At 34.3% G+C, this 14,176-nt stretch overlaps 1 protein-coding gene across 4 annotated transcripts in view; it reads right to left on the bottom strand.

Annotated features, from left to right (window-relative positions):
* The window catches only part of RABEP1 (rabaptin, RAB GTPase binding effector protein 1), a gene marked incomplete at both ends in the record, with an annotated part of 104,895 nt that overhangs the window by 38,714 nt on the left and 52,005 nt on the right, over positions 1-14,176 (bottom strand). For 3 of the 4 annotated variants that reach the window (XM_079725264.1, XM_079725265.1, XM_079725266.1), the window contains 3 exons: positions 1,039-1,158; positions 4,125-4,285; positions 6,095-6,298. In XM_079725264.1, the coding sequence (XP_079581390.1) occupies positions 1,039-1,158; positions 4,125-4,285; positions 6,095-6,298 (485 nt within the window). The remainder of the gene's footprint in view (positions 1-1,038; positions 1,159-4,124; positions 4,286-6,094; positions 6,299-14,176) is intronic. The other variant, XM_079725267.1, reaches the window with a different exon arrangement.

Raw genomic sequence — 14,176 nt, 5'->3', positions numbered from 1 at the left:
TGAAATGTATAATGTACCTAAAAATAACAATATTTATTCCATATACTATCCTAAGTGCCGTATGTGTTAACTTATATAATCCTCATAACAGCCTTATGAAGGAGGTAGTATTATCCCCATTTTACAGTTGAGCAAACCAAAGCACAGTAAGATTAATTAACTTGCCCAAGGTCATCCACCTAATAAATGTTGAGCTCTTAACTACTATGCTCTACTACTGTATAAAATATAGTCTCTCTCTCACTCTCTTAGTGACAGGATTCTATGTCTATTACATCTAAATTATTAATCAAGTTGCTCAAAACCCCTATATCCCTACTAATATGTTTTTTCTGCTTGCACTATCATTTGCTAAAGGACAGTTTAAATCTCCTACTATAATTGTGAATGTCAATTTCCCCTCATAATTGTCACTTTTTAGCTCACATATTTCAAGGCTATGTAAGATGCATTCAAGTGCATGACGTCATAGCTTATTGATGAATTATAAATTAGAAAGGGTCCCTCTTTATCTCTATTAATTCTTTTTTCCTTTCATCCTATCTGTTTCATATTACAATTGCTAAACCGAGTTTCTTTTGATTAGAATTTACAAGGCATTGCTTTAAGTCTCTCTTTTTTTTTCCAATCTTATTTTGTAGTTTTATTTTAGGTATATGTCTTATAAGCAATATAAATTTACAGCCACACTATAGCTATGTCATTTCTAAAAGATCAATTCTGGGGCTGATGTCAGAAAACAAAGTCACCTTTGAAAACTTTATTTTCCTTCATAACAAAACAAGAGAGATCAGGTCTCATTTTGATAAGAAAATAAACACTGGCTTTGTAACAAAGCAGCACAAGCATCACTACTGTCATTATTTTAAATATCCATAAGGGGAAATCATCTCCAAACATTTTCTTGCATTTTCAAGAAAGCAAGAGTCTTAAGATGCATAGTTTAAATTACAGTTTACCCCCTTAGTATTCTAATTTTGCTCATAGCATTAGGGCAAAACCTTGGTTTCAAGCAAATGGATTACAATGTTTCACAACCTTTGAGGCCTCCAGCTCTTTAATCTTGTCTTCAGCCTCTGTCAGTTTATCTTTCAAAGCTGCAATTTCCTTCTCCATAGGCATCACAACAGACCGAAGTTTTTCAGCATCCTCTTGGGCCTATGGTTAAAAAGAATTAAATGCTACAACTTACTGATTTATTGCTTTTCTAAAAAACTCTGACCTCTCCACTTATTAAAATTAGTATAATAAATAAGTCTAGCAGGCACTGTATTAGCACTCACAAAATTGAACCATGTCTAACTTTTAAATGCTGCATTACTTTGAATGTCAAGTCATAATCACAGCTTTCCCAAATATTCCGTTTAGAACTTGGGAATAAGTAGGAAAATGGATCCACTAAGACAAATTTGACTTTTTTTTTTTTAAGTGAAAGCAGGTTTATTTAGAGAGATACACATTCCACAGACAGAATGCGGTCTGTCTTAGAAAGTGAAAGCAGCCACAAATTTGACTTTTTAATTAGTTGAGTAACTGAGATGGAAAATATCTATATATAAAAGGAAATGCATATAATAAATAAGTTTTATAATTCTGGTTACTAAATTAATGAAACCATAATCTCTTACAAATACTGAAAGGACTAATTAATTTTTTAACATAAAAAATAGAATTTATTTCCTAAAATATTACAAAATTATGTTTCTATAAAAGGGCTTCCATCTAATTATTTAAACAGGGTATTTATCATTTTACTTTTGATATCTACATGAAACAAACCCAAAAAATAACCCTTAAAACCATGCTGCTTTCCATCCTTCATTCTCAAAAACATGGGATTAAAAGGAAACAACATCCATAAACTAGTAAGTTGGTAAGAAACTTAATTTTATTTTATATACACACACGTATAGTCACACAGAAACAAAGGCAGACTCAAAAAGTTAGCTTTTTTCCTTCTAGTGAAAATGAAAATTAATCTTATGCACTGAATTTAGAACAGTCCAAGCTTATCCTAAAGTGTTCATGATAGGGAAAATATTTTCTACGCCAAAATGTGAGTGGAGATTTTAAAAAAAAAAGATATCTCTCAGAAAAGAGGGACACACTTTGTTTTCCAGTGCTTGCAAAGTCATTTCATCATTTATTTTATTTTGAACTAAGTCCTGTTTGGAAAAGACATGTGAGCTTAAAATATCTTCAGCCAAGGCTAATTTGGGACGCTTACAGAGGTCTGCTGATTAAAATCATCAGGGAAAAAAAAGGAGAGAAGAAGCAAAGAATTTAATACAGATTGAGTTATTTATTAATGCAACGATGACCTCACAATTCCAAGTGATGCATATCATAATAACAAAACTTTTAAAGATGATTTTTTTTAATAACAGAAAGGTCATTAAAAACAAGGAAAAGCTGAGACACTATCACAGCCAAGAGAAGCCTAAGAGACATGACTAAATGTAATGTGGTATCCTGGATGGGATTTTGGAACAGAAAAAAGGACTTGGGTAAAAACTAATGAAATCTGAATACAAAGAAAGGACTTTAGTTAACAATAATCAATATTGACTTATTAATTGTGACAAATGTACCATACTAACATTAAGACGTTAATAGGGGAAACTGGGAGTGGAGTATATGGGAATTCTGTAGTATCTTCACAATTTTTTTGTAAATCAAAAACTGTTCTAAAAAATAAAGTTAACTTTAAAAAATAAAATAGATTTTTAAAAGGATAAAAAGTGGCAGACTGCAGAAATTATGACTATGAATATATAAGAAGAATGAAAAAAAAAAAACTATCCTCATGTGAATGGTACTGTGGCTCTGAATAAAATGTCTAATGATAGCATCAACTATGAATTACTCTGAAACGACCTGACAGAATTGAAGGCTAACTATGGTAGATGACTAAGTGACTAGTGCTCATGAAGACACTGTCAGATCCTCATGAAGAAGCTGAATTACAATCTTTTCCTGAAATAAGACAATGTAAATAACTACTCCTCAAGGTTCAAGCTTTTGTTTTGGGTGTTGAGTTCTCATATGATTTTTACACTATAAAAAAAAATTAAATAAACTTCTAAACATATAAAAGTAGTCCTTGTATGAACCAAGATTATGATTAATTCAACTGAAAAGAAAAATCAAATTCTAATTATTATTTTATATGTGATTTCAAATATATGTATGTATATAAATTAATAAATTAAAAGTTTCTGTAATGGCCTATGGTGGGGAAAGAATCTTAAAAAAGAAAAATAAAAAAGAGTGGATATATGTATATGTATAACTGATTCACTTTGCTGTACACCTAAAACTAACACATTGTAAATCAACTATACTCCAATAAAAATTTTTAAAATTAAAATAAAAAAATAAAGTAAAAGCTTACATAATCAAACTGGCCAAAAAGCTTTTTAAATTTTCTCAATGATAAGATATTTCACCTTACATTTAGTTGTTCTATGTTCAGGCATCTTACAGTAAAATGTTCAAGCATAATATGCAGTACATTCGTCACACAGGAACCAAGGTATACTGAGAAAGAAGGAAAACTAAAATCTGTTCTCAGGCTTCAGTTTAGACACAAACACCAGGCAACAACACTCATTCAACAAATATTTACTAAGCACCTATGTGTGAGACACTACTCTAAGCATTTAGGATACACAACAAACAAGACTTCTGCCCTCGTGAAGCTTGCATTCTAGTGAGGAGGAAAAGGCAGCAAACAGTACTAAACATAATAAATAGTTGAACTCTATGTACATTATAAGGAAATAAATGTTATGGAAAAAGAAAAATTAGAACAGGATAAGAGCAAGTTGTGGTAGGTGGGGGAGGGAGGTGGGCAGGTTGCAATGTTAAATGGGGTGGTCAGGATAGGCCTCATGAGGTGGAGGCAATTGGTCAAAGATTTGAAGATGAGGGACTTAGCCAAACATATATCTGGGGGAAGCTCATCAAATTATTTAGTACTACATTTAAGTCTGCGTCCAAATAATTTCTCTAACAGAAAACAAAAAAGTACAACTTCTATTACCATAATAATATTAGTTGAAGCATTACAACAAAAATATTTGGATTGAAATATTTCTACAGATGAATACATTCCTTCATACCTTTTTCATTTCATTTTCTAAATTTTCCTCCTCTTGACCTTCAGACAGCCTTCTCCTTAAATCAGCTATTTCCCTCTCTGCGGATTCTCGATACTGTGCCCACTGTGTCCGCTCCTGCTCCAGCCTAAGGTGGAACTGATGCTCATAGTCACGAACTGTTTCTACAAAACATCACCAAATATTTCTAAGCATTCTGGAAAAAAATGTCCTGGCACACTAAAATTTTAAAAGTAGTTATATAAAGAATTTAAGCCTAGTTTCTGGAAATCTTTTAATTCACTAAAAACAAAAGCACTAAACTAACATTTCTAGTTCTTACTACATGTAGAAATTTTGCTAAGGACCTTAAATCATCTCTAATCTTCACAATAAACCTGTGCCACATATTATTTTACAGATGAGGAAAGCTTAGGACAGGTTAAATACTCTGGCCAATATTTCATAACCAGGAAGAAACAGAGCTAGAATTCAAACCTAAGGCCAACTCTAATCCCTATGTTCTTAGATACAACACTACGACTCCTAAGACAAATATAACGTGTCACCCCAATACAACTATATACCTGAAAGGGTGAGAAAAGGGATATATTTTCAGAATGTTTTTACTATAACCCAAGATTCTAACTTGAGACAAATTCTATAAGGTCTTTATAAAATGACTTTATCTTTAATACAATCTTAAAACGTGATAAACACTGCTGGTTGTCAATTAATTTCCACTCTTTCTTCTTTCTTACTAACAAAACCCCAATTTTGTTTAGGAAGTCAACGGCCCAATTTTAAAACTAAAGTTTCTAGATGCCTTGGTAGTTATGTGTAATCAGAAACCTCTATAAAGTGTGTGGGGGGGCGGGGGGAAATATGCTGGAGATTTCTAGAAAGTTTTTGCTTTACTCAGGCGGACTGGAGGAAGAGCAGTCATTTTTTTCAGCCACAAGGCAAAATGAAGTTGAAAACCACACGCTAAGGGTGAAGGAAAACAAAAGCTGAAGGAGCCTAGGACAGTGATGACATCAGGAACCACTGTACCCAGCCCTAGGTTACCTACCTCTGGATTTCTCATGTGAAAAAAACAAACTCTTATTTGGGTAAGCTGTTATGGTCAGGAATGTAACATGAGGCTTAGAGTAATCCCTAGGTGATAGCCACAAACTCAGAAAACAGTGCTTGTCTTACCTGCCTTCTCACAGAGTACTAAGGCAAAAGTGACACATAACTGCGAAGACGGGAAAAAAAGTCATCCCTATTTCACATTTATATTATTAACAAAACTAATTCTGGGAACCCAAAGATTCAGGGGGCAGCTTATTTCATTATCATTTTTTCAGAAATGCAGGAAAAGCACTAGTGCTAAAAGTTGATAGAGACTAAACTACTACTCTTCCTTTGAACCAAGGGTCACCAGCTGGTAGCTCATAAAGCCTATTCTAACCCACAGACCACTCTACCTCATAGAATGAGTGAAGATTTCACATAAAAATCCAAATTTTTCTTTAAAATGTTAAATTATGGCAACACTGGCCTGGATGGGCAATAATTAGCTGGAACTAATAAGTGTAAATAGTAACTTCACTCTTTGCATGGGAGGTCTCTCCAGTTCAGCACACTTCCTGTGCCCACACACAGCTTCATTCATTGACATTACTGGCCTGCCTCTCCTATAAGAAAATCCATTTTGAAGCCCTCCTTTAAACCTTATAATGAACTATAGTTTTCATTTAATGCAGTATCTCTGTAACACTCTCATCATAATTCTCCATTATTAAATTTGTTAAAGATGCAGATGATATACCCATTGGCTTCCCTTTTATTTTGAATATGATAGTACATCTTGAAGATGGTAATACATAAAGCCACAAGTGAAACATAAATGAAACTCAGGATATATTTTAAGACCTTCTGAAAATGTTCTCAATCATCAGAATCAGTTATCTTAGAAAATCATAAAATAGATCTGTCTTTATTTTTACCTTTCATAACAGCCTGAAGTGAAGCAACTTCTTCTCTCCACTGTCTTTTCACTTCATCTATAGCTTCTTGCTTGGTATTCTCAGACACCGTGGCAATGGCCTTGATATTTTCCATCTCTGCTTGGGCTTCCCACAGTTGTGTCCGAAGATGTCCCAAATCATCTTGTGCAGCTTGTAAAACTGCATTTTGCCTCTTCAGATCCTCTAGGAAAAAAAGTAAAAGACTTTCCATTAATGAAAAGTTCACCTTTATCAGGCTGACATTCTAATGAAGACATTAAGCATTACATTTTTAAATGTTAACTTAGAAAATCATTTTAATAAAGGTAAGATTTAAGGTATGCTGGGTATCACGAATCAATTAGTAACTATCTAACCAAAGAGTGATTAAGGCCATATAGTTTTAGAACTAAATTTAGGCTCTTTCACCCACTGGCTAACTTATTTAACCTCTCTGGCCTCAGTTTCCACATCTACAAAATTAGAATAAAAATACCCACCTCAGAAAGTTGTTTTAATGATAAAACAAGTTATTGAAACACAATGCAAGAAATGGTTAATAAAAGAGGAAAGAAAGCCAGAGTACATGGCAGATAACTAGGTCTAGGCTTTTTTAAAGTTGGGATTGGGCTTCCCTGGTGGCGCAGTGGTTGAGAGTCCGCCTGTCGATGCAGGGGACACGGGTTCGTGCCGCGGTCTGGGAGGATCCCACATGCCGCAGAGCGGCTGGGCCCGTGAGCCATGGCCGCTGAGCCTGTGCGTCCGGAGCCTGTGCTCTGCAAGGGGAGAGGCCACAACAGTGAGAGGCCCGCGTACCGCAAAAAAAAACAAAAAAACAAAAAAAATAAAGTTGGGATTAATTTCTCGGCACCCCTTTACCATCTCTTAAATATTAAATTGATCTGATGTGCCTACTACAAGCCTAAGTAGGATATCTGTTTGGCCAAACTGACTTCCAAAAAAGATGAACCTACCAACAGTATATAGGGGTGTGTCTGTTTTCTCACACCCTTACCAACAGTCACTATTTTCCATTTTTTTAAGTCCTTGCCAACATCATGAGTAGAAAATGGTGAGTTTTAAAATTATATTTCCCTATTAATAGAGAGGTTGAGTATCTTTTCATACATTTATTAGTGACCAGTATTTCCTCTTTGGTGATACCTTTTACCTGTGATTTCCGATGAATTGTTTTTCTTCTAATTTGGGAGAATATTTTATACATACTGGATATTAATACTATTTTATCTTACAAAACTATTCCCAGTCTGCTGCTGTTTGTCTCAGCTTCCTTTTTAAAAAACATTTATGCAGAAGAACTGTTCATCTTTGCAAAGTCATCAATTTCCTTTACGGAGCACAATAACTACCTCAACCAGCCATGAAAACAATTTGATTTAAGTTCTAATGCTACTACTAACAGCTGTGTCACTTTAGCGGAATCACAAGGCCATCAAGCCAGAATAATGGCAACACTTTTCTGTATAAACTTCTAAGTACTTGAAAAACGTCAAATAGATAATATCAATCAAAGATCTTTTAAAAGTTGTAAAGATATTCATCATTATCAAACAATCACAAGAATTAACAATTTGGTAGTTCAAATAACAGGAAAAAACCTAGTCATACTAAGTGAGGTCATTTAAGAAATCTTTCCTCTCTCAACGTCAGTTTCACATCATTTTGTCACCACTATTAAAATATTTTGAAACACCAGCCAGACAGTTATAAGTATTAGTTGCAGAAAATAACTATCTAAAGTATACTGAAGGCAAGATGGCTATCTAATAAATAGTGGTAGGTGTGTGACTGGGAATGATCCAGAAACTGAGTAAAGACATAAACACGTGAAACCACAAAAGAAGTGTGTGTGTGTGTATGTATCAACTCTATATTCTAAGTGCTATTTCATAAAATGTGAAATAAAAGAAAAAGCATTATTTCTGGAATACTTTATTAATTTCTGAGAAATTAATACAATTCTGTCAAGGCTCAAGTTTATATACTTAACACTTCCTCATGCTAATTATCCCTGCTACTTTTGACTTCTTGGAAATCACCCAGAGCTATTCACTACCACATTGTCACTATGGAAAGAAAAACTGCAAATAAATAATAAATCTAAATACTAATTTTGGCATGTTTCCTCATAGTTAAAAGCAGTATAGAGATCCTGGAGAAAGAGTGGATCAAATTTTATTCCTGACTCACTTTATAAATATTTACATAAGACATAATATACATTATTTATTATACATGATATATAGTATATATGTTAAATATACGTATGTGTGTATATTTAAACCAGGAAACAAACAGAACTTTAAAAAAATTTTTGTAACAAAGCATTTCAAACATGGTAGCCAATAGTACAAATTATTATTAAAAAACAATTATTTTTTTGTTTTTGCATATGTAATTATGAAGATTTTCAAACTCAAAAGTTGAGAGTATTATATTACAACAATCTTCCACATACCTATCACCAATTATAATGATTTTGCCATTTATTTCAACTATTCTTTTTTAAAATAAGTCCCAGAAACTGTATTACAGTATCTAATGCTCTACATACGCATCTCTGAAAACATGGATATTTTCTTACATATACACAGTGCCACTGTCACACCTAATAATTGTTTGATATAATCTAATACTCAATCTTAGTGAAATTTCCCCAACTGCCACAAAAATGTCTTCTTGAAGATTTGTTTGAATTAGGATCCAAATAAGACACTTCTTTTGGTGATACTAATACTTTATAAAATATTTCACAGAAACAAATATAAAGAATTCTGTAATGGACACCTATTACCTATCACCTGGCTTAGTAATTTTTAATATTATTGCTACATCAGCTTCAATTTCTTTTTAACCTTAAGAAATGAAACATTACAAATACACTACTTTCTTCAGAGTAACAACTATCAGGAATTTGGAGTTATCATTACCAGGCATATTTTATACCTTTATGTTACAGGTTTTTAAACCTTAGGGCCCTCGTAGCATAGTATTCTTCTGCAATTACCTCACATCCATCAGTTTTTGAGATTGCTAATACATGCAACTACCTCATTCATTAATTGCAATACCAGAGTACCAATAGATCAGCTATTATAGTTCAGGGGCATTCAGGTGTGAGCTAGGAATCTACTTTTTCTATACAGATGTTCCCCTTGTTCTAAACTCTTGCCCCAGTCTTCCCATTTTTATAATGTCATCTATGTCATACATCAAATTTCCACATATATGAGGATCTGATTATGAAAGCCTCTATGCTATAAATATGGTCTATTTGTCTATTCTCATGCCAATACTATATTGTCTAGACTAGTACAGCATTATTTATAATATTTAGCATAATCTTGTGTATGTTTAAATTTTTCCATAGTAAATAATTTTAAAAGCCCATGATAGTTTTGAATAAAGTGGGGGGACTTGGCCTCCCAGATATCAAAAATTATTATAAGCCTCATGCACCAATCACTCAGATCCAGCAACCATACACCCGCAGGCAACCTTGTCCCATCCACCAGTTTGCATTCTACAACTTATTGTTTTGAGATAAGTCCCATTTTTAAAAATTAATAAACCTTATTTTTTAGAGCAATGTTGGGCTCACAGCAAAACTGAGCAGAAAGTACAGAGTTCCCATAAACTCCCTGCCTCCCCACGCACAACCTCCTCTACTGCGGACATCCCCCACCACAGCAGTACCTCTGTCACAATCTCTGAACTTACAGTGACACATCCTTACTAGTCGCAGTCCACAGTTTACATCAGGATAACGTATAATGATATGTGTCCACCACTCTTACATAGAGAAGTTTCACTGCCCTAAAAATCCTCTCTGCTTTGCTTAGTCATTCCTCCTATCCTCCTAACCCCTGGCAACCACTTAGCTTTTTCACTGTCTAGATAGTTTTGCCTTTTCCAGAAAGTCATACAGTTAGAATTACACAGTACATTGTCTTTTCAGATTGGCTTCTTTCACTTCATAATACACATGTTTCCTCTATGACTTTTCATGACTTGACAGCTCATTTCCTTTTCACACTGAATAATATTCCACTGTACCACAGTTCACCTGCTCATCTACTGAAAGACATCTTGGTTGCTTCCAAGTTTTGGCAATTATGAATAAAGTTGCTATAAACATCCATGTGCAGGTTTTTGCATGGACATACATTTTCAATTCATTCAGGTAAATACCAAGGATCAAAATTGCTGAATCATATGCTAAGAGTATATTTACTTTTGTAAGAAACTGCCAAACTGCCTTCCAAAGTGGCTGTACCATTTTGCATTCCCACCAGCAATGAATGAAAGTTCCTGTTGCTCCACATCATCAGCAGCTTTTGGTGTTTTAGATTTGAGCCATTTTAATAGGTGTGTAGTGTTTGCTCATTTTTTTTTTTTTTTTTTTGCGGTACACGGGCCTCTCAGTGTTGTGGCCTCTCCCACTGTGGAGCACAGGCTCCGGACACACAGGCTCCGTGGCCATGGCTCACAGGCCCAGCCGCTCCGTGGCATGTGGGATCTTCCCGGACCGGGGCATGAACCCGTGTCCCCTGCATCGGCAGGCAGACTCTCAACCACTGTGCCACCAGGGAAGCCCTGCTCATTGTTTTAACGTATTCACAGACTGGTGCAACCATCACCACAATCAACTTTGGAACATTTTAATCACCCCAGAAAGAAATCCAATACTTTTTATCACCCCCCAACCCTCTAACCCGGCAGTCTTAGGCAACCACTAATCTACTTTCTATCCCTATCACCTATTCTGGACATTTCATATAAATAGAATCATACATACTTTGTGACTGGCTTTTGTCACTTACCATATAGTTCTTTCAAGGTTCATCTATGTTGTACTATCAGTATTTCATTCCTTTTTATGGAGGAATAACAAAAACAATTTGTTTATTCATGTATCAGTTGACGGATATTTGGTTGTTTGTCACTTTTTCACTACTATGAATAATGCTGCTATGAAAATTCACATAGAAGTTTATTTATGGACATGTTTTCTTTTCTCTTGTATATACTTAGAAGTGGAACTGCTGGGTCAAATGGTAACTCTATGATTAACCATTTGAGGAACTGAGAGGCTGTTTTACAAACTTACTAGACCATTTAACATTCCTGTCAGCAATGTATGAGGGTTTTGATTTTCCACATCCTTGCCAACTCTTGTTATTAATTGACTTTTGGATATAGCCATCCTAATGGGTGTGAAGTGGCATCTCATTGTAATTTTGTGCTTCCCTGGTAGATAATGACATTGAGCATCTTAACATGTGCTTACTGAACATTTATGTATCTTCTCTGGATAAATGTCTATTCGGAACTGTTCACCATTTTTAATTGGGCTGTCTTTTTATTATTGAATTGTAAGAGCTCTTTATATAAGCTAGATAAAAGTCTCTTATCTGATAAAATATTTGCAAACTTTTCTCCCATTTGGTGGATTGTCTTTTCACTTTTTGGATAGTGTACTTGGGAGCACAAAATTTTTTCATTTTTCACAAAGTCCAGCTTATCTAATTTTTATTGTTTGTTTCTGCTTGTAGTGTCATATCGAAGAAATCACTGCTGAATCCAAAGTCACAAAGATTTACCCCTACATTTTCTCCTAAGAGTTTTATAGCTTACTTTTTAAACCACTTTTGTAGATGCCAGGGATCCAATGTCATTCTATAGCATGTAGACATCCAGATGTCTCAATACACTTCACTGAAAAGATGATTCCTGCCCTGCTAAATCGTTTTGGCATCTTGCAGGAAATCAATTTTTCATATATATTTCTGGATTCACAATTCTATTCCACTGAATTACTCCTATCCTTATACCAGAACCACACACTATCTTGATTACTGTTGCTTTGCAGTAAGTTTTGTGATTCCTCCAACTTTGTTTTCCAAGAATATTTGGCTGTTCTGGATCCCTAGCATTTTCACACAAATTTTCGGGTCAAATTGTCAATTTCTACAAAGAAAGCAACTGAATACTGAAAGACACTGCATTAAATCTGTATATCAGGGGAGTATTGCTAATGCTAAATCTTTTGATGTATGAACATGGGGGTGTCTTTCCAGTTATTTAGACCTCTAAGTTTTTTTTCACCAGTGTTTTCGAACTTTCCAGAGTAGAAGTGTACAATAAGTACACTTATTTTGTTAAATTTCTTTATTATTCTTTTTTTTTTTTGGCCACACCACGCAGCATGTGGGATCTTCCTGGACCAGGGATTGAACCTGTGCCCCCTGCAGTGGTGCAGTGGAAGCGTGGACACTTAACCACTGGACTGCCAGGGAAGTCCTATTATTCGTTTTTGATGCTATTGTAACTGAAATTGTTTCCTTAATTTCATTTTCAGATTACTCATTGCAAGTGTATGGAAATACAACTTGTTTTTGTATATTCATCTTATAACCTGCAACCCTGAATTCATATATTACTACAAATGTTTTTTTAGTGGATTCCCTGATTTTCTATATAAAAGAGGTTATCTAAGAATAGAAATAGTTTTACTTCTCCCTTCCAATCTGGATTCCTTTTTATTCCCCCACCCGCCCCGTTTCCTTTTGGCCTAATTGCTCTGGATGAATAGAAGTGGTGAAAGTGGACATCACTGTCTTGTTCCAATCTTACAGAGAAAGCATTCAGTCTTTAACCATTAAGTGTGATAACGTTAGCTTCAGGCTTTTTGTAGATGCCCTTTATCAGGTTGAAGTTTCCTTCTGTTCTTAGTTTGGTTAGTGTTTTTATCATAAAAGGGTGTTGAATTTTGTCAAATGCCTTTTCTGTGTCTTTAGAGAAGATCCTAAGTTTTTGTTTTTCATCCTATTAATGTGGTGCGTTACATTAACTGATTTTTCAGGTGTTGAACCAACCCTGCATTGTGAGGATAAATCCAATTTAGTCATGGTATATCATTCTTCTTATGTGTTGCTGAATTTCTTACTAGTATTTTGCTGAGGATTTTTGCATCTATATTCATAAGGAATATTGGTCTGTAATTTTTTGGTTTTGTTTTTTGCTTGTGATGTCCATGTTGTTTTGATATAGGGTAATAATACTAACTTCATAAAATGAGTATGGAAGTGCATCCTCCTGTCTACTTTTTAGGAGAGTTTGAGAAGAATTAGTGTTAATTCTTTGAACATATGGTAAAATTCACTACTTAAGCCATCTGAACCTAGGCTTTTCTTTTCATATTTTGTGGGTAGTTTTTTAATTACAAATTCAATCTCTTTATTTGCTATGGGTCTAATTCAGATTTTCTACTTCTTTAGTCAGTTTTGGTGTTTGTATCTTTCTAGGAATTTGTCCACTTCCTCATTCACAGTATTCCCTTACACTTCTTTTTAATTTCTGTAAGGTCAGTAGTAATGGCCCTGTATTCATTTCTTGGTCAATCTAGCTAAAGATTTGTCAATCTGTTGGTCTTTCCAAAGAAAGCACTATCAGTTTCATTGATTTTCATCACTGATTTTTTACTTTAATCTTATTAATTCCTTCCTTCTACTTGCTGTAGGTTTCATTAACAGTTTTTCCAGTGTCTTAAGGTGAAAGATTAGTGATTTGAAATATTTCATTTTTAATACAGGCATTTATAGTTACATATGTCTACGGGCTGATGTAGCTGCATCTCATAAGGATTGGAATGGTATGTCTACAATTCCATTTATCTCAAAGCATTTTCTAATTTTCTTTGTGATTTCTCTTCCAGCTATTGACTACTCAGGAGTGTATTACCTAATTTCCACGTATTTGTGAGTTTCCCAAATTTCATTCCATTGTGGTCAGAGAACAAACATTGTATTATCAATCCTTTTATACTCAAATCTTCTACTTCCTTGTTGATCTTCTCCGTGGAATACTGAAAAATACAACTCTTATTGTCAAACTGTGTATTTCTCCCTTCATTTCTGTCAGCTTGCTTCCTGTATTGTGGGACTCTGTAGTTAGATGTGTATGTAACTATTTTGTCTTCCTGATGGATCAGTTCTTTTGTCACTGTAAAATGTCATTCTTTACTACCATTTTTTGGTTTAAAATCTATTTTGCCTGATA

Source organism: Hyperoodon ampullatus, assembly GCF_949752795.1.
Source record: "Hyperoodon ampullatus genome assembly, chromosome: 19".
NCBI lineage: Eukaryota > Metazoa > Chordata > Mammalia > Artiodactyla > Ziphiidae > Hyperoodon > Hyperoodon ampullatus.
This window is presented reverse-complemented; position numbering and strand designations above follow the sequence as displayed.